Source organism: Ambystoma mexicanum, chromosome 7q, assembly GCF_040938575.1.
Source record: "Ambystoma mexicanum isolate Mex_15411 chromosome 7q, UKY_AmexF1_1, whole genome shotgun sequence".
Lineage (NCBI taxonomy): Eukaryota > Metazoa > Chordata > Amphibia > Caudata > Ambystomatidae > Ambystoma > Ambystoma mexicanum.
Genome location: NC_090941.1, coordinates 853,536,786 through 853,564,549, shown reverse-complemented (window position 1 = coordinate 853,564,549; position 27,764 = coordinate 853,536,786). Strand labels below are relative to the sequence as shown.

The following is a 27,764-nucleotide window of genomic DNA, read 5'->3' as shown; positions in this document are numbered from 1 at the left end:
GTCCTATGATAGAGGAGGGCTGCGAATACCAAATTTTGAACTGTACTACCTTGCATGTCAGCTTCAGTACATGGTGGGCTGGCTTGCGGATGATCCAGCGATAGAAAGGTCTCTGTTGCAGCTGGCGTTAAGACACTTATACTTAAAATACCTGTTTTGGGCCCCCCCAGGGCCGAAGGAATACCCACATTTGGTGAAATTGGGCATGCAAATATGGCACAGAATTTGTAAGAAACTGAAGATAAAAGACCTAGTATCACCACACATACCCTAGCCTCGGTAATGTCAGAGGCTTGAGAGCCAGTGTGCGACTAAATTGGGAGACGTGTGGGATTGCCACTATTGGGGATGTAAAGTTGAATGATACCTTAATGAGCTTTTAAGAGTTGCAAGAGACCATCAGTGGGGGGGGTGGGGATACGATTGGGCATGAGGCTGTGGAAACAAAAATAAATATATCAGAGGGTGGACATGCTCTATCGAGATTGTATGAAGTGCTTCTAGGGAACACTCAGGAATGGAACTGTGAATTAGGCTAAAATGGGAGTCAGATTTGGGCAACACATTTACGGATAGCGAATGGCTCAGCGTACTACATTATCATAAGTGTGTGTCCAGAAATGTGAGATTACAGCTATTGCAACTGTATATAAAATATAGAGCTTATTTAACACCGTAAATAATAGCAGGATTTAAAGGCGCAAATAGAGAAGCTTGCCCCAAATGTAATGCTGTAAATGTTGGAATGCTTCACATGTTTTGGGGCTGCTCAATTATAAGAAGGTAGTGGGAGGACATTGCCCAAAAAATATCAGAAGGAGACGTGTTACTGGATGTCCAATCCCCGGCTGCCTGCATTTTGGGACTCTACCGGCCGGGGAAGTATGGGAAGTCTATGGGCAAATTGAAAGACCTAGCCTACGTGTTGGCCAAGCACTGCATAGCCATGAACTGGAAATCTAGGGCAGGTCTGCCAGTTAAGCTGTGGTGGAGGGATCTGCAAAAATGGACATTAGCAGAGACAGATATATGTAGACATGCAGTCAGCAAGCAACAACAGGACCCAAGGGATGATATATTGTGTTGTATCAAACTCACACAAACCTTATTGAAATCTGGAAACGCTGGAGAAGGGTGCCACGATGTTGTGGGAGAGAGACAAGATGTGTAAAAGGGTAAAATACATGGATATAGTGTGTCGAAAAGGGAAGGACAAGATTGTACTAAGGCCAGTTGGGGGGTTAGAGGGGTTAGACGGGGAGAGCTGGGAAGTTCTCGGGGAAGGCATGTTCATGGATACAGTTGGCCTATGTAACTTGACATATGAGCCAATTACGAAACACCATGACTGGATACGTGTACTACCATTGGTCAATGATACATTGCTTTCTTCGTGCTTCTTTTCGTTGTATGACTAACTGTATAGCTCCTGGTCCTGAAAATAAATACATTTAAAAAAAAAAGAATGGAGACTTAAAAGAGGATGGGCTAGAAGCATTCCAGTGGAGTGCTCAGCTAGAGATCGGCCAATGGGGAACAACTGACATAGAGAGCAAAGGAAACCATGAGAAACTCCACAATAGGGAATGCTGAGCTCTATAAAGAAGGTAGGTGCAGAGGAGGGAGAAACGTGCTAGGTTGAGAGCAGAGGAGGTGGACCAAGAGACCAGCGAGGAGGGTGAAGAAGGATTGTTCCTGGACTGTTGGAGTGCTGTGAGAGAGTGAAGGTAAGGTGTCTGGTCTAAGAGGGTGGATCAAGAAAGGAAGGAAGCAAGGAATGGAGGGAGGGAGGGAGAGATGGTGGGATGGAGATAGGAAGAGACGGAGGGAGGAAGGGAGGTGAGACTCACAATGCTAGTGGAGAGAAGAACAAGTTACTTACCAACTGGTAACGTTCTTCGAATGGATTGCGTCCTCCAACGCATTCCACATCTTTAACAGACTCCCAAAGCAGTACCAGTAAATGGAGAGGGAAAAGAATTTAGAATACCCAATTAGATTGCCGAATAAAGAACCGCCTTCCCAAAGGCCATATCCTGACCATGGATTGTATCCAGGGAATAATGTTTTACAAATGTATGGATTGAAGCCCAAGTAGCGGCATCACAAATATTCCTAATAGGAACACCCCGCTGGAGGGCGGTGGAAGTAGCCAAGCCACCAGTGGAATGAGCTCTCAACCCTTCAGGAGGGTATTTACGGTAACACTCCGTAATGGTAAGGATAATCCACCTGGACAAGGTCTGTTTCGTAACAGCCTGGCCCAATTGGTGTCTAGCATATCCTACAACTCTGACCCTGGACATCCTACAAATGTAAAAGCTAAGAGCTCTCCTAGGATCTAACCGATGGAGACGCTCCTCTTCCTTACCAGGATGAGGAGCAGGGTAGAAAGAAGGAAGAACCACCTTTTGACTCAAATGATATTCAGAGACTACCTTAAGTAGAAAAGAAGGACGTACTCGCAGTACAAACCTGTCCTTGTGAAACACAGTAAAGGGTGGCTTAGCTGAAAGTGCCTGCAATTTACTCACTCTGCGAGCGGAAGTAACCGCAACCAAGAACACAGTCTTGAAGGAAGTAATCTCAAAGGACAAGAGTGCAAAGGTTCAAACGGAGCACCCATGAGAAATCTCAAAACCAAATTCAAATCCCAAACCGGCACCTGGAAAGGGGATGGCGGGAATACATTAGTCAGTCCTTTAAGAAACAGAGAAATCAAAGGAATCTTAAAGTAAGAACATTTTTCAGACGAGCGCTTAAAGATAGACAGTGCCGCCAGGTAAACTTTAATGGTACCCACTTGAAGGCCCTTGTGGGCCAAAGAAAGCAAGAAAGACAAAACCATAGGAATGGAGCACTGAAAAGGATCAACATTGTGATCCCTGCACCAGTCGCAGAACTTGCGCCAACGGCAACAGTACAGGGATTTTGTTGCAGACCGCCTGGCCGTAAGCAACACCTCCATCAATTCATCCGGGAGGTCCCAATCCTTCTACCTCAACCTTTCCGATTCCAAGCGTGAAGGTTGAGAGTCTTGACCTCTGGATGTAAAACCTGACCCACTCACACGAGAGAAGATCCTCTCAGTAGGGAAGACGGTGTGGAGGGCAGATGAACATTTTCCAGAAGGCCGGGTACCACCCTCTCTTGGCCAAATCCGGAGCAATGAGGATCATGTGGGAACTGAACCTCCGTAACCTCTGCAACACTTGAGGAATGACAGGGACTGGGGGAAACGCGTACAGCAGTGGGAATGACCAATGCACCACAAACGCGTCTCCTAAGGCTCCTCTTAGACAAAATTCCCTTGAGCAGAATCTCTCACACTTGCGGTTGACACTGGTAGCGAAGAGATCCACTTGCGGGGTTCCCCAAATGGCGAAGATCTCCTGAAGGACTTACTGAGCCAACTTCCACTCATGAGAGACTGTGCTCTGCCTGCTCAGAGCATCAGCCCACAAATTTTTGTTGCCGGCCAGATGAACTGCCGAGATCAGAATTTCCTGCTGGATGGCCCAGAACCAGAGCTGCCTTGCCTCTCTGCACAACAGGAGTGACCCTGCCCCCCTTTTTTGTTGAGGTAATGAATGGCCATTATGTTGTCCGTCATGACCAAGACACTCGTCCCCCTTACCGAGGGCAGAAACGCCTTCAGGGCTAGCCTGATGGCTCTCAGCTCTAATAGATTGATGTGGAGTCTGGACTCTGACGGAGACCAACGACCACTGGCAGTCAAGGTGTTGGCATGACCGCCCCATCCTGTGAAGGAAGCATCCGTCACTACAGTCACCTCTGGCCACGGTTGCCAAAACGGTTCCCCCTTCATCGGGTTCCCTTCGTTCACCCACCACAGAAGGTCCTGGGAGACGGAGTGTGGGATCTGAACAGGATCTGTCATCTTGCCGGAGAACTGCGACCACTGCATCTTGAGGACCCATTGCAGGGATCTCATCCGCAGCCTGGCCTCTGGCACCAGAAAAATGCAGGAGGCCATGAGGCCGAGCAACCTTAAGAATTCGAAAGCCGGGAGACTCAGGCATGTTGAAACTTCTCCAACATCTGCACAATGTGATGAGCCCTTACCTTGGGAGGCGAACACTTCCAAGGATGGATCAAACACAGCCCGATGTACTGCAGCTGTTGGGAAGGTGTCAGGTGCAACTTCTTGAAATTCAGGGAGAAGCCCAGCCTGGGGAGGGTGCGGCAGGTGACACCGAGATGATCCAAAGCTAGCTCGGGAGAGCGCGACCGGATCAGCCAGTCGTCCAGGTAGGGGTAGATGTGAATCCCCCCCCCCTCGCCTGAGGTACGCTGCCACCACCACCATGAGCTTGGTGAAGACCCTCGGGCGGAGGTCAATCCGAACGGCAGGCCCCGAAACTAAAAGCGCGAGTCGCCAGCCGCAAACCTGTGCGATACATCCTGTGCGCGGGATGGATCGGCACATGGAAGTAAGCATCCTTGAGGTCCAGAGACACCAACTAATCCTAAAGAGTTGAAGGGCCTGGAGGATTTGAGAAAGAATGACCATCTTGAACTTGTCCTTCCGAAGGAGTTTGTTCAAACAAGGCAAGTCCATGATGGGTCTCAAACCCCTGTCTTTCTTTGGGATCAAAAAATAAGGGGAATAACATCCCTTGTTCCTCTCCGCTACAGGCACCAGTTCTATAGCGCCTTTCTCCAGCAGGGACAGGATTACCTGCGCAAGGAGCGGATCCAGAAGCTTCAAAGAGAGTTTCCCCGGAGGATTGTCGTGAGGCTGCTGAAGGAAGGGAAGACAGTAGCCGTGGGCTATGGTGTCCAACACTCACGCATCTGAAGTAATGGCCCGCCATTCTTCGAGATGCTGAGACAGTCTGCCCCCATCCGGCGAAGCATGGGACATGGTCTCATGACTGTTTGAAAGTGGCTGTGGCAGTGCCTGAAGGCAACCAGGCAGCTGCCCGAGCGGGTCTGGCACCACGATTTCCCCGTCCACCACTGGTACCTTTCCGTTTGCCCCTTTCGTACTACCAAAGGAGTAATAGTTCCGAAAGGAACCTCCTCTCCACTGCTGTCCCCTAGGACGAAAAGACAGAGGTTGACACACTGCGGCACTCAAAGACTTCGCCGCAGCTTTTGAGGTCTGCAACCTCTCAAGGCTCTCGTCAGCCTTGCTGCCAAATAAATGTGTGCCATCAAAGGGCATGTTGAGTAGATGGGCCTGCACATCTGCAGCAAACCCCGACTTCTGCAACCACGCAAATCTGCTTATCACGGTGCTCGCAGCCATGGATCGGCTAACACTGTCGGCCGTATCCAAACCCAACTGAAGGGATTCGCACATGGCATCCTTGCCGTCTTGCACGAGAGCAAGGAAACCATCACTTTCTTCCCCCTCAGGAATATGCTCATCCGCCAAGGAAACAATTCCACAGAGCGTGTGAAAACCTTACCAATGCACACATGGAGTTGGCCGATTTCAAGGCCATGCTCCCCGCAGAAAATACCTTCCGGGCCCAACCGTCGAAGCGCTTGTCGTCCCTATCCGGAGGGATGACAGGGTACGCCGCCTGCCTCTAGGTGGCCGTAGCCGCCTGAACCACCAAACTCTCAGGAGTAGGGTGAGTAGAGAAATAGCAGGGGTCGATAAAGGAAGGGCAGTATTTTATTTTATTTTTATTCACAGCCGGAGGAGATTCCGGGGACTGCCAAGCAGCTGCCACCCTTTTCTGCAAGGTACAATGAAATGGCAAAACAGGGTCAGAGAACGGACCTTGAGCCAAGATGTCAGTCAGATCATCCTACACAAAGTCTTCCGGAGGACTAGTCCAGCCCAGATACTCCGAGATTCCCGCCATGAGTCTCCTATAAGAAGACTCTGCATGAGCCCCAGGCTCAGGTTGACCAAACTCCACTTCTGGGGAAGTGTCCAGTCCACTTGCATAATGGAGGATCTGCCTCAACTCCTCCAACTGACTGTCACCAGAAGAAATTGGATCATCATAAAGGTCACCAGGTTCCTCAACCTCAGACCTTTCCACCTCTTCAAAAATATCATCCAGAGGAGGTTAAATCCCAGGTCTGGGGACAGAAGAGGGCCTGAAGGCCAAAACCGGCCTCACCGACTTCGATGTAGCTTTCCTACCTGATCCTGGCCAGCTTCATCAGAAGGCACGACAGGACCCGTGTCCTGCGATTGAAAAATCGCCATCATGGATTTCTGAAACGCCACCCATTCCTCTGGAGTCGAGGGCTTTGTAGGGCACGAAACCTTCCTCGAGGCACCATCCTCCGAGGAGGACGGGGAAGGTGACCGGTGACGGCGCTTCCTTGAGTGCCAGGATAAGGACGACAAGTAGCGGGAACCACTCCGGGACCGAGATCCCTGGGAATCCTTCTGACGCGGAGAGTTGCCCCTCAAGTCATCAGTGGAAACCCCCTTGGACTTGGAAGTCTGGGGCATTGTGCGACTCGCCCAGGCACCACAAACAAATACAGTGGGGGTCGGTGAGCGACATCTTAGACATGCAGTCCTGGCAGGTCTTGAAGCCGGACCACGGAGTCAGAGGTCAGAGGGGTCAATGAGAAAGACATCTTCAATGAAGGAAAAACACGAGGCGCGCCGAGTCTCACAAAGCTAACACGTTCGCGGAAAAAACGGAACTGAGGCTACAGGCATCGTGCGTCCTATTTATAACATCCTTTGACGTCGTCCTCGACGGAGGCCCTCGAGGGACATAGACCCGACGCCATCGACGCAGCAGGACGCCCTATCCGAAAACATTTCCGAAGTGCACAGATGTGGACATTACATGTCAAAGATGTGGAATGTCAAAGATGTGGAATGCGTTGGAGGACACAATCCATTCGAAGAGGCAGGTCCAGTGGTAGGAGTGTTGGAGAGATGGATGACCGGGGAATGGAGGGCTTGGCAGGCAGAGATAGGAAAGTGGAGGAAGAGCATCAAGAATATGCAACAGCATGTGGGAGGGATGGAGATAGCTGGAGAGAGGTAAGACCAGGAAGCAGAACATAGGGAGAGGGGGGCGAGCAGTAGGAGGGTGAATATAGGACAAGTGGGATGCACCAGTAGATAAGGCCCCAGACTTTAGAGCCAGGCAGTAGGTGGCAGATGGGGTAAGCTACAGGGACCACCCCTTATCTGGGAACCCCAACTGTTTTTGCAAATACCCATTTCTTTCGAATTTAAAGTTAAGAATTAGTCATTGTCATGAGATTCTTTTAGCCAAGTGTCACACTTGTTTATGTATATTGATTTATTTCATTGTTGATTGGCTGCTTTTATGGAAAGGATAGTCTTTCCAAAATAAAGCTCAACTGAACTGAAAACCATAATATGATCCAAGTATGTACCACCCAGGGGCACTATGGGGATAACTCTCCATTGGAACACTTCACAATGCAAGTGCTAGTCACATGCAAGTTCCTATGGACATGCTCCTCCTAACTAGGGATGCAAAGACTCTACTCCCCTTGGCTGAGGCCCTTAGGGGTTTCCTCAGAGAATTTACGGACCACAAGTATGCTTCTTGCAGGTGTCGTGAGGTTCACAGACTCTTTGGCATATGCAGTCCTGAGACAAAGTCTGCAAACCTGTGGGTTCAGTTCGAGGACTACAGAGTCTATGAAACTATTAAAAGACAACCCTACCCCTACAAAAAATGACATCACCTGTCCAAACCTTAGTTATGTGCTTGTCCCTGGCTCAACCTGCGCACATAAGAATTCCAATCACAGCTCTCAGATCAGGACCATTCACAGGTGCAGACTTATAGTCCCAGTCCTGCCCAAACAAAGAAGGGATAACCCTATATTCGCCAGCAAGCTCAGTCTTGCAGGGTGGGATGTTGATGCAGGTTGTGGCTGAATACTAGAGGACTTTGAAGCACATTTCAAGGACTCTGGTGGAATGCAGACTATTGGGGAGGAGAAGAAGCCAGAGGAAAAGGTGAAGAGCTGGAGGAGATCCTGAGAGTTATAAGGAGGGGGTAATATTAGGGAGAGATGGTAAAGTGTTAGAGGAGGCCGTGGGAGCAGAATGATAAGAGGCTTGGAGTTCTGAGGAAGAAATAACATCTGTAGGTGGATAAAGGATAAAGTGGAAGTGTTAACAGCTAAAGGAAGAAACATCCATAACAAGAGTAGAAAAGAATGAGGAAGCCGGGCTGGCACATGGCAGTGAGAAGAGGCCGAAGGAGGCACAAGACCCAGGCAGGGAGAGCGGAAAAGTGGGGAGACTATTAGGTCAAGAGAATTCAGGGTGCTACCCGGAAAAGTGCAGAGGAAGCCTGTGGGCTCGAGAGATAAGGTGAACACTCCTTGCTTCAACAGTCGGTCCTTTTAGAGCACTAGCTGAGGTTGACAGATGCACCACAGATATATGGACCTAGGTTCCCAAGGAGATGACCGGACTTGGTGAAAACTCTTGTAAACTAGCCATGGGTACGGGACCCAGGAAAGCTCACATCTAGATAGTTTGCCAAGGAACACAAGACACTATGGGATGAGAGTTTGAGAGACTTGGTGTTTGCTTAAACCAAGGGTTGGTTTTCATGTGGCACTGTGGATGCTTCTTTGGGCCCCGTTTGAATAAAATGCTAAACACACTTCTAGACTACAGACGTTTGTGCATCCCGCTCAGGTTTCCATGGCACCACTTTTAGAACAACCCACCTATATTCTCAATTTAACACCCACAGCATGTCCACATTTGCATAATCCCAGTCTGTAGAATCTTAGTATATCTACCGTTTAACAATCCAGTTTGTGGAATGTTATTATACTGTTACACAAATACAGTTTGTGGCATCACAGTGCATTTCCAGTGTTGCCAATACCAGTATATTCACAGATTGGAAATGGCTGCATAGTTTAAGGTTGACAATTCCAGTTTGCACGATCGCAGTACAGTATGCCAAGTTGAATGAACATCGTAGCATATTCCCAGTTCATTTTACCCAAGTATATCCCCAGTTTGGCAATCCTAGTTTTTTCCCAGTTCACAGTATGCCAGTACATTAAATGTATGACAATCCTGGTATACTCCCAGAGTACCTACAGTGATACAAGGCTTAAAAAAGCTAAGATGCACGAAAAACCAATAGTAAAGTTCTCTTTGCACAAAGGTCATTTGAAATCCTCCCATCACAGGCAAGGCAAAACATTGATGTTTAATGAACCGTTAAACAGGGTAAACAGTAATTTGACAGAAAGCATACTTAATAATTACCTTACAGAAAGATGATGACTGCAACGCACTAGGATATGCATGCAGTGAATGGAAACAATTCCTATGAGAACAAGACTTATTGGTCCAAGCTGTAAGAGAAATAACATAAAACGGGATTTAAAAACCTCAATGTGTGCATGTACTAAAATAGTATACACAGAATAAATAAAACGCAAATTGTAATTAACATGAATCTGTTGTATCCAACCCATGACAGCCAGGTCTACCACCAGCCATTCATTGCTATCCACGTATACTCCACCATACAGTGCGACCAATCCTAGTGCTCCACTCTATGTATCAGAGAGAACAAAAGGTCCAATAAAAGATTAATATTAACCTCTTAAAACTCATCAAAAAGAGCAAAGAATCAGAATCCTCCAAAACTGCTGCTCCACCACCAGCAACACAAGAAAACAGACAAATCAATGAAATCTGCTTGGACCACCAGAAAGCCATTTCCAATAGTGACCTGATACTAAGAACAAGGTTAAGACATTCAGAACATTAACATCAACAACTGACAGCCAGCGGACCAGCATGTCTCACCTTTTAACAATCTCCATCTGTGCAATAAAAAAACGAATATCCCAGCCAATGTCCTTCAACCACCGTTTGAACAGCTGCTGGAGATGAGAGGGGGAGAAAGAACCAGGGGAAGGAGATGAAGGCTTGAACGAAATTGTGGTGTCAGGAACACGTGGTGGGATTCTGGATGAGAAGTTAACATTCAAAGGTGGCTGAGGGAGTTTTGAGGAGATATTAGGAGGAGGTGGCAGAGTTAGAGGAGTAGGTAACAGGTGGAGGAGACAGCAAGAGCAGGAAGGGGTTACCAGACATTTGATCGGAAAAAATATGTCGACTGGACAAATGGTCGAACCAATTTGGTCGAAAACCAAATGGTCGAATTTTTATTTTTACCCCTTTCTTTTTTTTGGGGGGGGGGGGTCCCCCAACCCCCTTTTTTTTCCAAAAAACCCTTTTTTTCCATAAACTACAACCTAAAAAATATATATATAAATAAAAAAAATCGACCATTTGGTTTTCGATGAAATTACGTCGACCAAATGTCCTGTCGACGATTTTTTTTCGATGAAATGTCCGGACACCGCAGGAAGGTACATGGAGCTCAAGGCAGGGACTTAAGGAGCCTTGAAGGAAGGAGACCCAGGGTACTATCTGGAAGCAGGAGACTGTGTCTGGGGTGTATGGAGTAGGAGTGGAAACTCCTGACTCCAAATCCAAGCTCTCCTGAAGCTTGAGGACTACTTGAAGTTATTGGTGGTATTGTAGTGGTGCATCAAACGGCGCCCCAAGGAGTTGACCTGAAACTCTGACTTTGTGAATACCCATGTTAGGGAGCCCTGGGTATGGGGCTTGGGAAAGTCGACATCTAAGTAGGTCACCAAGGAGCAGCAACCACCCTGGGATGAGTTGGTGAAGGTCTTGGTTTTGGCCAGCTCAAGGACTCTTGTTTTTTGTTCTGTGCACTGTGAGAACAAAAGACTGAAATCCTGCTGAGTACAGTCATGAGTGCATCACACTCAACACTTTGTGACAGAGTAAACATGCTCACAAAGTTTAAAAAAACATTAAAATGTATTCAAGGAGCCTGTAGGGTTTGACATGCAGATCAGTGAAAGAAACAATATCTAGAAGAGGAAGATTACGTTGGACACTGCACCTCCTCAAATATCTAGTTAGGGGGAAAAGCCGCCAAGTCATCAGGAATTAAGCCAAGAGCCATTCCTTAGGTGGACACAGCATTTGGTGCTGTGGCAAAACCTTGCTTGTCCAGTGACCCAGAATACCCAGAGGATTTTGCAGTGCCAGGCTTTTGGACATGGGTATTAGAAATCGTACCACCTTCCGCGCAAGCAACTCATTTCCTTACAAACACCTCCACCAACCCATGGTTATGCTGTGGACCAAATGTTCACGATGTGCCAGGTCTGCTAATGTCCAGCATAAACCCTGGGGAGGAACCAAAAGCCCCCCCAGGATAATCCATACTCACTCTTGCACAACTCCTCCTTTACATTGATGAAGGCAGATATTCTCTGGGTTTTAATCCCCATGATTTCGTCAAGTTCCTTATCTTTGCACAACTACTCTAACCACACAGCTTTGTCCTTTATGGCACACACAATGTCATTCAAACTCGCCACCCCCTCCTCACCCTGTACTGCGTCTATCTGGAGACAGTGACAGGCAGACAGATGTAGGGCTCTTCTTCCTGGGAATGTACGACCCACTGAAATTGTATTCTTGACTGCTTTCCAACCAAATCACAATGAAACGAGTTGCCACCCACAGCATCTAAATTTCTTTTTCCTGTTCATCAGCCCTCTCGGTCCTTCTTCTCGCTTTCGTTCTTTTCAATTACTTTTTCTTAATATGTAGAATTCTCTTCCTCTGGACACTCATACATACTCTAATCTTTTTTTTTCCAACACTTTATTAATTTGACAAAATAACCAACAAGTAACTAATACAAGCATTCATGTAATAAAAGAGTTAAAATTCCTTTCTGAACAATCAATGAATACACTAACTCAACTCAAGAACCCTATGATACAGGCTTGTACTATAATAACTGTAATATGGCACAATTTCCACTAACATACATTGTCCATGGGCATAATACCCACAGGAAAAAAAAAGAAATGTACACATACCATGCCCCTAACCAGAATTCCTCCACTAACCTATGTCACACACATATGATTAAATACCTACCCACCACAGAGGCTGTTAAAAGGTGACCAGAGTTTAAAGTAATCATCCTCTTTATTTCGTTTTTTGAAACAAGACCTTCTCAAAGTCAGATAACACTTGCACATCACTCACCCAACTCTCCACTCGCGTTTTCTTCCTTGTTTTCCACAATTTTAATATTTGTTTTACAGCCACTACTAGCACTTTGTCAATCCATTGACTATACAGCCTGGCAATCTTAAACCATCCTCTATTGGCTAGTACAAAGACTTGTAAAGGCATCCTATGAAAGGTCATTGATAATACTGTATCCATTCTGTCCAATACACCCCTCCCCAAATTTCCTTCACCCTAGAACAATCCCACAGCATATGCATAAGAGTACCCCTCTCATTATCACAACCCCAGCAAACAGCATTTTCAATCAAGCCCAAACCATGCATATGCACCGGAGTCCAGTACAGACGTCCCAAAACTCTTGTGTACGTCTCAAACTCAGATCTAACTTACTCCTAAAACCTACTCGTCCTATCTGCCCCCATTCCTTAAACAAAATTTCACAACCCAGGTCCTCTTCCCACATCCCCTTCAATGTTTTCCATCAAACATCAATGAGAGGATACACGGGCATTAGCTTAACATATGTGGATACCATAAGTAGTGACGAATCAAATGCAGTACATCCTGCACGTTCATCCTGTATTGGCATAGATAACGTGCCTAGTCTCTGTAAGAAAGGCGCCTCAAGTCCATTGAATCTAACTCCCTCTACTGCTCGGACCATATAACCGTTGCAGTTCCTCAAAAGGTACCATTCGTCCATCCCGCAGCACATCCCCTATCTCAAGTATTCCCCATGAAACCTAACTACACCAATACAATGTCCTATTAGCAATTTGAAGACCAGGCTTATGCCAGAGAGAGGCATTATAAGTAATACAGACATTACCTTCAAAGTTAGATAGCCGCCAATTAAGTATTTATGTAGTCCGATTAGTCGTTGGCAACTTCTCAACCACATTCGGTATCTTTACCATTGAGTAAATATTGTTCAATTTATAATGTTTAACGGTTACCCTTTCAATTGATAACCAAATAGGCTCCTAGAGATTCTCAGGTGATCTATAATGTGAAGCTTTCTTCAGCATGACACCTCTGTAATATTTATCCAAATCAGGGTAACCAAACCTGTACACTACGCAATGGAATGAACCTGAGGATTTTTCTTTTTTTCTTTTCACCCACAGAAAATTTTGAAAGATCCAATCAATCATTTTCAACATCTTTTTTGTGAACCTCAATGGTATGGACTTTATAATATAAAGCACTTTTGGTAACAGAGTCATCTTTATTGCATTGACTTTAGTCCAGATTCCCAAATTCAAACGTTCTCAGTTTCTTATGTCCTTCTTCAAAGTCTCTGCTAATCTATTTAGGTTGAATTCTACAATTCTCTTCAGATCCCTGATCAAGTAGATCCCTAAATACTTCACATGTAAATCTGACCACTTACAGTTCAGTCTGCAAAATCCGCTCTCCTAAAGGCTGCTGAAAGTGGGAAAACCTCTGTTTTGTCGTAGTTAACTTTGTGGCTCGAAATGTTGCCTACTTCTGAAAAGCATTCTTCAAAATTGCACTTCCTTCTTCTGGGTTAGAAACGATAACCACCATGTAAACTGTGTAGGAGAGAACCATGACCTCAACTCCCCCAAACTTTAGTCCTCTTATTTTTTGTTCACCCCAATGTGAGCCGCCAAAGGTACTAATGCAATATTGAACAAAAAGGGTGACAGAGGGCCACCCTGCCTCGTACCCCGTGCAAGAGCAAACATGTCCGATAATTCATTATTCACCCAAATGTTATCCCTTGCTGCATCGTGGAGACAACCAAACGTCTTAAGAAAATTAATGCCAAAACCCATCCTTCTCATTAAATTTCAAAAATTCCAGAACATTGGATGAATCATTCATAAGGCTTTGGACATTTCAGAAAGATATGCAATAATAAATGTACTGGCCTGATGAAATTTCTGCTAATTCAAGTGTGTTACCAGGGATTTGGGGGTAGCAGGGAGGAAGGGGATTAGAGGGTGGTACAAGCATAGCAACTGACAATAATGCAATTGCATGATCAGCAGTTACGAAAGGCGGGGATATGAGCAGGTAATTGTGCCTTTCTAATGTGCCCCTAACACAAGTGTTTCAGGGGCACAATGCAGGGGCATGGGGCAGGGGAGACAAAGGAACAGACGAACAACAGACTTACTGGTTAAGGTGCATTCAGATTGTGAAGTGCCAGACTGGAAGTGCGAGTGATGGGCAAAGGGGATTGCATCTGGTCAGGCGGGCTGAGTTAAGTGCAGAGGGTTATCTCTTAGAGAAGTGCATAGTGCTACAAGTAGTGCTGGGGACTGGAGGCAAGTGCAAGGACTGGTGAGGGTGCCTGGGGCCTGTAAGGTTCTGAGGTGAGCCAGGCGACCAGTCCGCTAGCTGAGCAGAAGGAGGTGGTAGCAGGTAGATATGATATGGCATTTATAACGCACCTATATCATGTTAAAGGCTGATCCCGAGCTCTGGGCAACAATCTTACATACAATCTACCAACAAATCCTGAAAAACAAATCTCTCCCTATATCGTGGAAAACTTATATATTCAAGAAGGGCGACTATTCCATGCCAACGAATTATAGACCAATAGCCCTTCTTGATATTCCGGGAAAGACTTTTGCAAAATGTGTGCTAAGAGACTTCAATATATGGACTCTTTCTCAGAACTTGGAAGACACACAACAATCAGGCTTTGTAGCTGGGATGGGCACTGGCATTAATCTACTATGTTTAAATGCACTAAAGTCACAATGCCAACAAGTAAAGCAGTCACTTTTCTTCGCGTTTGTAGATTTGCATGCCGTGTCTAGAACCATACTGATATCTAAACTCAAGCGAGATTTGTGCCCGCCATCTTTATGTGACATCATTTATAGCTTTCATTCCAATACATCCATCCGTATTCGTCTAAATCTAAGTGGATAACTATCAACCTCCATACCGACATCACATGGCCTAAAACAACGTGGTCTTTTAGCATCAGCTGTATTCCACTATTTTATACATGATGTGAAGCATATATTTGTCACAGTACCCTCAGACTCTCCAAAATTGAAGGGCATAGCCATCAAAGCTTTGATGTATGCCGATGACTTGGTATTGATAGCAAGAACTCCAATTGGCCTACAAAAGCTTCTAACTGCATTTGAACAGTACATCAACCTTAATGAACTACATATTAATACATCTAAAACGCAGATAGTTATGTATCATCCATCAAAAATGGGCAATAAGAGGCAACTTTGGAGTATTAATAAGATCCAACTTGACATAGTTCCGAGGTATACCTATTTGGGCCTATCGTCTGAAGGCGCCCTTAAAGCTAAGGACCAAATGATGTGCATTGAGCGGAAACTGACCACAGCCACATCGCAGACGAAAATCATATTATATAAATATGGTAAATTTTCAATATCTCCAGCCCTGCTGCATTGGAAAGCCAAAGTAATTCCCACCATGCCAATTCCATTTCAGACTCTTGATAAATGGGAACATAAATATTAGCAACAAATACTCCAACTTCCACAATGTATACCCATATCATGGATTAGATATGAGATGGGTCTGATATGGCTCAATGCAATTTATCATTGGAAACTATGTAGTTTGTTCGCAAATGTTTAATATCTACTGCATTGCCTGTGATGCTGAAAACCTTGTCAGATTATCTACTCACAAGCAAGCATAGATTTGTTCAATGCCGGTTGTTAAAATGCTATAAGATATTTGTGCATGCTGATATTTCGATTGGGCTGCTAATAGAAAAACCTTGATGGGGCAAAGACCAAACTGTATCATATGAACTGGATTGATAATCACCAGGCATGTTTGCAGTATAAAATGGCAGAGCTATTAATATCATGGAAAGATATCTGGAAAAGGCCCCTAGTGTTGAGTACAGACATGCTATATCGAGCTTTCGGTTTGGTCTATGGCTCACCAGAGGATTAGCCTTTAAACGAAAATTGCTAAATAAAGACCAAAGTAGTTGTCGTTTCTGTGAGGATGTGGACACGTTAGAAAACACAGAACATCTAATTGTGAGCTGCCCAGTAGTTATTAAACAAAGAACAACGCACTTTAAGAAATACCATATTTACCTTGGCAATATGAATGAACAATCGTGCTGGTCTTGTATTACGGGTGCAACTCACCTCATGCTGCAAATTGCTACTGCCAATTTTTTGCTTGCTCGAAAACTCGAAGAACCTAATTAACCATGTTATTTTTATTGCATATAGATTAACGTGATACATATGTGTTTTATGATGAATAACCAGAAATTGTATTGATTGATCGAGTTATTTTTTTGACTACTTTTATATAAATGAAATTGTTAAGTTGATTAATTTAAGCTATTTCAATTAAAAAAAAAAAATTACGCACCTATAAACAAGTGTTTCAAGGCACGATGAGGCAAGGGAGGGGGGACAGAGGGAAGACAAAGACAACGATCTTACTAGGCCAGGTGACATTGAGGTCGTGCAAGTGCAGGCGAGGCGAGAAAGGGAAGGTGCGGTGGGGATAGGGGAGGGGGCAGTGCAATACATAGGATCAACAGTAAATACATTTAAAAAATAAAAACAATAGGTAAAAAGTGCAGCCAGTTTATGGCAAGTGCAGGGGTAAGTGCAGACATCAAGTGTCAAGAGCTGGAGGGGACTGTAGGCATACAGAAACAGTCCCCAAGTGCAGGGGTTAACCGGGAGGCAGTGCAGGTGTGCAGCTGGCGGGGGAGGGTACCTGGGCCCGAGATCAGAGGATAGCCAAGTGACCAGTGCAGTTTCAGTCAGGAGTTCAGCAGGCGAGAGGAGGAGAGAAAGCAGAGGCAAAGAGGGAGGACTTGAGGTACTTCCTGAACCAGAGACGGTTCTCCTCAAGTTTCAGGGAGGCAGGGAGGTTGTTCCAGATGGAGGCCCCAGCCCAAGAAAGATATCTACCACCAACTCGTTGCTTGGAGAAGCGACTGACCCGGAGGGAGTTGGAGGCGGATGAACGAAGAGCTCAAGAAGGAAGATATTTAGGGTGAGAGAGTTGAAGGTATTGAGGCCCCAGGCCCCAAAAGGATTTGTGAACAATGCAGAGGGTTTTTAATTATTTCCTTGCCGCCACTGGGAGCCAGTGCAGAGATTTCAGTCCTGGAGAGATACGATCCATGGGTTTGAGGCCAAGGACAAGTCTTGGAGTCCTGTTCTGGATGAATTACAGAGGGCGGAGAGTAGAAGCAGATAGATTTAGAAATAGGCTGTTGCAGTAGTCCAGCTTAGAGAGAACCAGAGCTTCGGAGACAGTGAGCTTCTGGGGGAAGGAGAGGAAAGGAAGAATACCTCTGAGGAGGTGCAACTGGTAGTGTGACCTCTTAGAGACATCAGAGATGGGAGGAGAGAAGGAGAGAATGGAGTCGAAGATGACCCCGAGGTTTTTAGCCTCACAGGCAGGAGAAGGAAGAGGGCCAAGAGAGGCCGGCCAGAGAGTGACAGGAAAGGAGGGAGTAGGTGTGCCGATGAGGAGAGTCTCAGTCTTACTGGCATTATGGCAGAGATCATTGGCGGCACATTACTCATAGACAGCGGACAGTCAGAGATGAGAGAAGGAGAAGAGGTGGCGGAAGGGAGCCTGAAAATTAGCTTGGTGTCGTCCGCATAGCACTGAAAGTTGGGGCAGAGAACGGCAATGTAGCGGGCAAGAAGTGTCAGGTATTGGTTGAACAGCCAGGGAGAGAGGCTAGACCCCTGGGGAACACCACAGGTAGAGATAGAGATAGAGGAGAGTAAGGACCCTAGTTGGACCTGCGCAGGTCGATCGGAGAGGAAAGAGGTCAACCAAGCCAGGATCTGATCAGTGATACCCAGGTTATCATGGAGACGGTTGAGCAGGATGGCATGGTTGACAATGTCAAAGCAGAAGAGGGTTCAAATAAGATGAGGACACAGGGAGTATTGGAGTCAAGTTTGGAGAGCAGGTGGAGATTAGCAGGGGAGAGGTAGAGAGAAGGGAGAAGAAAAGAGGAAGATCTTGAGGAGTTTCTGGAATTTGAGGAGATCCCACTCAAGACAGAGGGAGGGAGGCAAGGAGACCGTTCCGGAGGGTGGCCCTGCAGAGGAGAAGGATCTCCCCTCGCAAGTCTTCTCTGTTTGGCGAAAAGGCTCACTCTCAGAGAGTTGGAGGAGGATGAGCGAAGTGCTCTAGAAGGAGTGTATTTGGGCAGAGTGTGTTGTTGTCATGATCTCTGCTTCCAAAAGGTCAGGGTTTTCCCAACTCGCTTGGAAGCAGATCCATAACCCAGGTTCCGAGTGCCAACCAGTCCCAATTGGGACCTTTTGGACCCAGTCCTGGCGCCAGTGGCACCAGGCTCATAAATATGCCCAGTCCCAGCGCTGGAAGCGCCGGGCTCATAATGCTTGGGTGGACTTACCTGCAGCAGACCATGCTGCTTACTTGCCTGCCAGTTGAGCCTCTGATCCTCTTCTGTTTGGAACTACTTTTCCTGTTGGGTGGGGCTGGAGCCACTCCCTAGATTTAGAACACTGGAACTCTTCTGGAAGGCAGGAACTCTTTTCTTACCAGGAACTCTTTTCTTACTTAGGCGTGGCTGTGGAAGGAGACACCTAAGCACTACAGGAGGCTATTTAAACCACACCCGGTGGATGAATCTTGCTTTGCGTTATTCTGCACCCTCTGCAGCAGGACGCTCATCGTGTCTTCTGCATCCAGTCCTGGGCCTAAGGAAAAAGGCTTACCATCCTGAATCCAGTCTTCAGCAATACCTATAAAGACAAGAAAGAACAGGTTAGCATTCCGGCATCTGAAAGGCAAAGGCTTACCTACTCTTCGTGCTCTCCGGAGGTCTTCATACTGCATTCCGCCATCTGAAAGACAAAAGCTTACCAACTCTTCGCACGCTCCGGAGGCCTTCGGCGCTGCATCCGCATCTGAAAGACAAAACAAGGTGCGTTTAAAGACATTGGGGAACTTTAATACTCACGTGCCATTACTCCTTTCCGCATCTAATCCAGTGGGTATTCCGGCACCCTGCAGCCGCTCCGAACTCGTACCTGCAAAATAAAAAGACAGTTAGAGCGCATCGTGAAGCAGGCAACAAGCGCTTACTCACGTGCTTCCAGGCGCTTCTATTCATCACACGGGCTCCATCTTCAACTCACTTCAGCCCGTCATCCGCCATCGCCGGAACCCTGCAAAACAAGAGACATCATTACTAAAGACTTTAAAAAGACATTTGAATGACTCGAAACTTACCGTTCGTGCAGTAAACGACGGACAGCAGTCCTCTGAAGTCAAGAGGCCTGCGCTACCTATCCAGTGAAGAAACTGGCTACAGCACCCTGCCCCGAGGCAGATGGAGAGCTCGGCATTCACTTACCTAAGGTGAGAGCGTTAACCTTTGGGGGTCTACAGGAGAGGAGAAGAGGAAAGAGATAGGGACACCCCAATAACCCCAGTTCATTAACCCCATATTTTCTATCTGCAGACATCTTACTCTACACGTCAGGCATACAGTGCACAGAGGTCCAGCCCAAAGAGCCAACCGGGTGCTACACATCACCTTTGAAGATACGGTAGTCGCCCAGTCAAGACCGGCGCCTCTGCGAGAATCAGGTGAGCGTTACAGTTGTAAGGAGTGCGGGCCCTAGCCCCAGAAAGCCTTGTGAACTATGAAGAGGGTCTTGTACTTGATCCTTGCAGCCAAAGGGAGCCAGTCGAGGGATTTCAGTGCCGGAGAGATGGGGTCCCTGGGCTTCAGGCCACAGATAAGTCTTGTGGTTCTGGAGGAGTTGTAAAGGTCTGAGTGTAGAAGTAGGGTGATTGAGATAGAGACTGTTACAGTAGTCACATCTAGAGAGAACTAGGGCTCTGGAGACAATGAGTCTCTGGGGGAAAGTGAGAAAAGATAGGATACCTCGGAGGAGGTGCAGCTGGTAGTGGGATTTTTTGACTATATCTGAGATGCGTGAGGAGAAGGACAGAGTGGAATTGAAGATGACCCCCAGGTTTTTTGCCTCACTGGTGGGCATGCGTGCAGGGTCAAGGGAGGCCGGCCAGAGTGAGGGTGGGAAAACAGGAGCAGGTGTCCAAATGAGAACAATCTCTGTTTTACTGGCATTACGGCAGAGGTTGCTCGCTGCACACCAGGACTGAATTGCGGACAGGCAGTTGTGAATGAGCAAGGAGAAAGAAGCAGCTGAGGGTAGCTTGAAGGAAAGCTGAGTGTCATCAGTTTAGCACTGAAAGTTGATAGTGAAGGAGGAGATCAAATGTGCCAAGGCGGCCATGAAGATGTTGACAAACCAGGTAGATAAGTTAGATCCCTGAGGGACCCCGCAAGTAGAGAGAGTGATAGCGGAGAGAAAGGGCTCTAGTTGCACCTGAGATGGACAGTCCGAGAGAAAGGAGGTACGCCATGCCCGGGCCTGATCAGTGATGCCCAGGGTATCACAGAGACGGTTGATCAGGGTGTTGTGTTTCACTGTGTCAAATGCAGAGGTGAGGTCAATCAAGGGGAATGAGGACAGCAGGAGAGTTGGAGTCAAAATTTGAGAGCAGGTCTTCACGGGTGTTAAGGAGAGCAGTTCCCGTGCCTCTGGATTCTCTGCATCGATGAATATCAACACAGTATCCTGAGTTTCTGTTTTACGAAGGCCCATAATATCAATAATGGTCCTTATATTTTCATACCCTAACCTACCCCTCATAAATCCAACCTGAGATGCATGAATTAGACTCCCAATACATTTATCCAGCCTATTCTCTAACATTTTTTCAAACATCGACATTAAGTAGTGAAACAGGCCAATAATTCCCACATTCTTTGTGGTTTCTTTCTGGCTTTGGTATCAGAGTGATCATGGTCTCTTGCATAGATGGACATACACTCCCATCCTGTATGAAAATATTAAACAACTCACTCTAATCTTGATCCATTTAAGAAGTCTTAAAACTCACCTTTTAGATTCTGCCTTTCCTCACCACGTTTTCTTATTACGTTTTGGTTGCAACATGAGTTCTTCTCCCTTTATGTCTTATTTGTCAGACTTCATTATATTTGTACTGTGTAATGTTTATGCATCTCCTTGGATAAAGGCGCTATATAAATAACAAATAAATACATTATTATTGTTATTTGTTTTATAGATAGCGCTTTATCCTAAAGCACTTTACATAGGACATATTTACATACATCATTATAAAATACAATAGCTGGTGTAGGGGTTTGTGATTATGTATTGCATAAGCTATATCCTCCTGCCCTCTCCCCCACAACCCTCTTTCTCCCCCCCCTGCCACCCATCCCAAGTATATCCTGAAGTATTTGGAAGCACAACAGGCCAATGACTCTTTCTCTATGATAGATTAATTCTCACTGGCCCCAGATTTTCTAGATGCAATTGTAATGGGGACCCCACCGTAATTTGGCTCAGGACCAACTCCAAGCCATGCACACAAACTGTCGAAGCCAACAGCATATTATTTCTGATGCGCTACGCACAAACATGAGCCATGGACAGAGCGAAACCGCTGCCATAGCTAGAAGGTTAACGCAGTGACTGCAGCCATGTTTGGGGAGGTGGCATTGTAAGAGATCCAAATGAATTGCGCACATTTGAAGGCCTACAAGAATTTGTGTACATGTCATTAGCCTCTGTCCGAGGCACAGGTACACAGTGTCACGCTCTACATATATTAGTGAAGTCATGTTAAGCTGCCAGAGAACCAGAACATGGGTGTTGGATGCCTGATGAATTACTATGTCCAAAAGGAAAGATATGCTACAGGCGTTTGGTCGTATCACTTGGGAAGGCCGAGCAGGACTCTACAGGTCTCGAATAGTGCTGTAAAGCTTTAACCTCCAAGGTTGGAGGATGCTCCGTTAGGAAGTACATTTTTAATGTAACCAACTAAAAGTAGCATACTTCCTGTTCTGTATAAGTCTCATAGTCAAACATCAAAATAAACTAGGTTTTTGTGTTTGGGATCACCTTTTTGGGATGGGTACTATGCCAGTTTACATGTTCATTTATACCCAGTTGTATGGAAATAAATCCTACCTCTGCTTTGCTGCCTGAGTTTGCTTGATCCATTATTTGGTGATGAATTTGGGTTTCTACAATTTAGTATGGCCACTGCTCGGATTCGCCATTCCCAGGTGAGACAGTAATGGGAGTTGCGGACTGCTTTCCCATGAACCCCTGAATGCACACAAAAGATAGGTAATAGCCCAATTGTAACCTGTACAAGGGGTTTTCGAAGGCGGTGCATGTGAAAGTTAGAGTTTCTTCTTGGGCAGCACGAAAGTGTGCTCTATTTCAAGGAGCAGCACAGGTAGATACCGGAGTGTAGGATAAACTGAGTGAAAGAAAATTAGTAAGGAAACTTTAGAATCAAGTATGGGCGGGATGAGACCGAAATGCGAGACGGACACAAAGATATTGTTTTATCCCCATTTGCCACTATGCAAATAAAAGGGTTAGATAAACAACTATCTTTCCCTATACCAACAAGAGTATCCCTACCTAGCAAACTAAAACGAAAGAAAGATGACCTAATGTCCAATAGTTTCTGACCCTTACACTAATACAAACACTAATACAAATACAAACAACACAAATGTACTAGAAATAGTTGACTAACTTCAGTTCAACAAAACAATACAAATGTTCAAAATTAGATGTTTTTGAAAGTACTCCTTGTGGCCAGGGTTGGACTCCCTTCCATTTCTCTGGATCAATAAAGGAGTAACCTTAAACAAGTTCTCATTCAACAAAAATCTGTTCCGTTCAACACAAAATGACTTTGCCATCCGTTGAGTCTTTCCACTTGATAAGGCAAACGTCTTCTCTACAAACACTTGCTTAAAATCAAAAGCAATAGTTCTCTTATACAATATCCTTATTGAAAAGGCAAATGTTTCTTTCACAAAATTCCAGTTCATCAACCAAGGCATTTGTTTTCTACACACAATGTCTTTCCTAGACTTCAAAGTAAATCTTAGCAGACTACAATGATTCTTCCAATGGAATGCGTTTGTCAGGATAGCACACCCACCAACCTTGGTGATGCAACAGTTTGTCAAAAGAACATCATTCTCCATGTCTTTTCTTCAACAACTTTTTACCACAACCATATTTCTTTCAATCAACTATTTCTCTCCTGCCAGGACTAACACTAAAAGGTCCCTTACCTGGTTCACTCTCCTGCCAGGAAGAAAAATTCTACCACTGAAGTTGGTTTCTTTAGTAGCAATATGGTTACAGTTTTTTCCCAAGATGACATCCCATAAATGGAGAATTGTTCCCATTTCTGCCTCTTCTAGACAGCCATTTAGGTGTTGGCAATATGGGTTACATGTTAATTACACTTCTCATAAATGGTAAATTGTGCCCTTTTTGTCTTGTTGTATTTTGCCAATAAGGGGTGTTAGTTAGTCATTCATTTATCTGTGCTTGCCTCCCCCTCCCTCTGATTATTCCCAATAGACACTGTCTCTGCCATTTCCTCACTCTTCCGCACACCTGCAGCCCCGAACATGCTTCAGTCCCAAGCTGCAGCCCCGCAGAGCAGTCTCTCCTGCTCCTTTTGCTTCCACCTCCTTCTTCCCAAAGCTGTTTCATCTTCAATTTTATGCATCCATTCAACTAGACTGCATATTCTTTTCATGGCATTTCTGATCCTCATTGACTCCTGGTTCTTCTTTCTCGTCCCAGTATCACAGGCATTATGAATATTGAAGTCCAAAATGGGTTTGAGCTTTTTATATCCATTCATTTCTATGGGACTACTGAACTAGATGTTATCAGAATTAGGAAAGGTTCTAGAATTGATGCGTGACTTAACATTATGGCTAAGACTGAGAAACAAGACAGAATCCTGACTATTAGAGGATATCACATTAGATTTAGGAGCTACCAATGTGTGCAACTTATTTTGTCTAACCTTTCACAGAAGATGGATTTCCTCATGAGAGGGACTTGTACAATGACAGCAGGCCATCAGATACTCAGGGAATTGTGTCCTTCCCAAAGTAGTCACCACTTCACCCAGATAGCCTTCTCCTCCCATGTTATCCTTGCGCATGATACCACCCCCAGGGTTAGAATCAGGTAGCGGCTCCCTTCAACTGGCCATGTGGGAGATCTTATGCTGGTGTTTAGTGATGACTCTGCAGGATTCATCACAAGGGGAAGGAAAAGACAACCTATAAATAATACGATTTGGCATATTAGATAGATAGGGAAATGGGTAGAAGGGATCCGAGGATGGAGACAGAGGAAAAAAGTTGCTGGGGTGGCTATCCGTTAGAGTAAATTGAATCATGTTAAATTTGATTCTGTCCTACAATGACAGAATAGAAGTGATTTTCTAAATTGGATATTACAAGGTAAAACCTGAGAATTATAGGTGCTTTAAAACATGTAAAAGAGGTGAACCATTTTGGACCGATATCACCAAGTGTCAAAGATAGGGGTGAAGCTGCATACATTATGTACACCAAATAAAGACCTCGAACCTGTTGGCGTTTGGAAAAATGTTGCTCCATAACAAAGGGGGCAGCATCAATTCCCAGTAGAAAGACTTTTGAATTGGTTTTTGGAAGGGTCAAGACATTGAGTTGCTAGACAACTCAAACTTAAAACTCACAATCCCAATGCTGCACTTGTGCCAGCAGCACACATGTAAGTGCTCCCCAAAGCTCCCAGCAAGTACAACCTTTGGATGCACAGTGTCAGCCCCCCGGTCAAGTCCAAGCTGGGCAAGCGACGTTTGCCTCAACCACAAAGTTCATACCATACCCACACAGGTGCGATTTATGGTGTAGCAAATGCCTAATAGCAAGCCTGACTGACAGTGGGCAGGAGTGGGTGCTGTTAGATTGGTAAAGGTACATGTCCCATGGACACCTGGGTAATTGAGGGATTTGTTTAAATAGTAACCAAATGCCGGGGAAGAGCGAGAAAGGTTTACTGAGAAGTTGAGGACAGTGATTCAGTGTTATAACCCCTCTTGGGCTGACATTAATCGGCTCATGGGGGTGATAATGCCATCTGCATTGTGCCAACGGTAGACTTAAGAGGCTTGTTGCCCCCTCAGGACATGAGAACTGGTAATGAATTAGTGCCGGCTAAAGATGCTTTGATAAAGAAAATTTCAAATGTCTGACCAAGAAAATATTGCAAAGGCAATAATTGTAAGTGAAAGAAAGGAGGAGTCGTCTGCAGATTATCTTGATAGATTGAAGCTTTTTATGCTTCAATCTGGTATAAATAAACCTGCTGCGACAGCACACGACGCCATGGTGGCTGCTTTTGTTCAGGGGATGTTACCAAAACATAGTCTATGGTTCAGAAATAGAAGAATGTGCTCGAGGCATGGAGCATAATGCATGGAGCGGGGGGCATTCTCAGTATCTCCTTTTACTTCACCTAGAATTCTTTGTCTACACTTACTTTTCCTACATTCACTTCACCCAGCCCTACAGATAAGGGGTGTATCGGCCAATTTTACTCCCTAAAAATAGGTAACTATTCCCAAAAAATAAAAACAGGGAGCACAAATACTCCCAATAAAAAACGGGAAATGGACGCATAGGAGCTTGTGCCCCTGCTTTCATATCAACAGTTCCATGATGGTAGTTCATGTAGTACCACAGGAAGAAACGGCTATAATAATGGAAGAAGTCAAATGTATCTTTTAATATGCATTAATAACTTGCTGCAAAGAAGCATTTCTCACAAAAACTTTTCTGTTTTACAATTGAACATATGTTTAATCCTTTCCAAAATACTCTCATTGGGAACGGGACTCATGTTTTACTCCCTAAATCATTTTACACCCGACTTTCAAAAATAGGGAGTAAAATACTCCTGCTTCAAAATCTTATCTAGAGCGTGGTCTTCACCAGACATTTACTTAGCCATACATTTACTTTGTCTGCATATTCACATTGTCAAGGTGGCAATTGATGTGGTTAGTATTGGGGTCAGGAGAGGTGTAAGGGGAGAAGGGGGAAATGGGCCTCCCCCTATAATGACAAACTGAATGCTAGGAGAAGTCAAAGGCAGGAGAAGTAAAGATATGGAGAAGTAAAAGTGTCAAAGTGAATGCAGGTGAAGTAAATACATACATCTGGTGTTCTCTTTACATACAGTGTTAAACTCTGGTGATTGTGTGAATGTCCTTCAGTGGTTCACAGAGCATGTTTTAATTATTTTGCATCTGTTCTACGGTCTAGCACATGTTATCCAGGAGCGGCACAGTAACCCAGCCACAGAAAGAATGGTATGTCCCAGATTTTTCATGAATGGTAAAGCATTTATACTGCCAATGTTTAAGCTTCCCACAACATACAATTGACAAGAGTGTAACATGAAGCAGGAGCACTCCCAGTCCGATGGGCTCCCACTGCTCAATTACAACACCATTTCATTCACCTGCCAAAGGTGGTGGGCTTAGAATATGTGCTTGTCATAAATGACATGCTTATTAGATGAATAGAAGCATATCAGTGCTCAAGGTCTGGTAGATGCGTTTAAAAATGATTCTGCCTTGCTTCAAGGTGTCAGTGAGTATTACCAGTGACCAAGGAACACATTTCATGGGGAAACGAGTACAGGAGCTTTGTAATGTACTGAATATTGAGCAAAAGCTGCATTGCTCTTATTACCCACAATCAGTGGGGGCAGTGGAAAGGCAAAGAGGCACCTTGAAAAATTTAAGAGCGGAGCTTTGAGCAGTCTGCGGCAGTCTTTCTACCATCTCGTTTGTGGGAGGACCCACTTATACTCAGCAGACACCGCGGAGCTGAGGTTTAAGCAGTCTGCAGCAGTCTTTCTACCATCTCCTTTGTGGGAGGACCCACTTATACTCAGCAGACACCGCGGAGCGGTGAGCGGAGCTTTGAGCTGAGGTTTGAGCAGTCTGCGGCAGTCTTTCTACCATCTAGTTTGTGGGAGGATCCACTTATACTCAGCAGACACCGCGGAGCGGTGAGCGGAGCTTTGAGCTGAGGTTTGAGCAGTCTGCAGCAGTCCGCGGCTGCTCCCAGATGAAGCCCGCCATCGGAGCCTCGATTGGGGTGCCTACCCTTCCCCAAACCCCGTCGGAATCACCATCACCGTCGGAATCAGCCTTGGAAGTGCAAAGGCTTAGAAGTCACTACAAGGCTCCAGAAGTTCATCTACAGAAGCCTCCAACCAAAAAAGTAAAGGAGAAAAAGACTAGTGTAAACACACCCTTTACCGCAACCAATTCTGCAAGCAAATCGTCAAAAACGCGGTTTGATTTTGAAAACCCGTTTGACATCTCTCGGCGCTCACCTTTTCTGTCCCTGACAAATCTACATGCGGAGCATGCGGAGACTAGGATCTCCTCAAACCACTTTAATTTCCAAGCTACCAACAAATCTGCATTCGCACCGCCATCGCTAACCAAGGACCGGACTATGCCTCCCAACTTGCCCGTCTCACCTGTGCCGCGGATCGATGAGCTGGAGGAATGCCTCTCCCCATGGGTGCTTCTGCGCCTTGTTCGCCGGGACGGCATACTGCGGCTGTGATCCTCTGCTCCTCCCCCTGCTCTGCGATTTCCATATAGCCTCACCGCCGTACCCCCGGGTCGGCGAGAGGAGCAGCGGCCGTGACTGTCGGAGGACGGCCGGCACCTCCCCCTGTGCTGTCCGAACCAGCTGAGG

General features: G+C 45.6%; 1 protein-coding gene across 2 annotated transcripts in view; it reads right to left on the bottom strand.

The window, feature by feature from the left end:
* SLC36A4 (solute carrier family 36 member 4) overlaps positions 1 to 27,764 on the bottom strand; it is a 1,175,100-nt gene that overhangs the window by 902,263 nt on the left and 245,073 nt on the right. The window contains exon 4 of one of the 2 annotated variants that reach the window (XM_069639305.1): positions 9,236 to 9,324. The exons of the other annotated variant lie outside the window; for it this stretch is intronic. Within the exon in view, the coding sequence (XP_069495406.1) occupies positions 9,236 to 9,324 (89 nt within the window). The remainder of the gene's footprint in view (positions 1 to 9,235; positions 9,325 to 27,764) is intronic. 2 annotated transcript variants of the gene reach the window in all.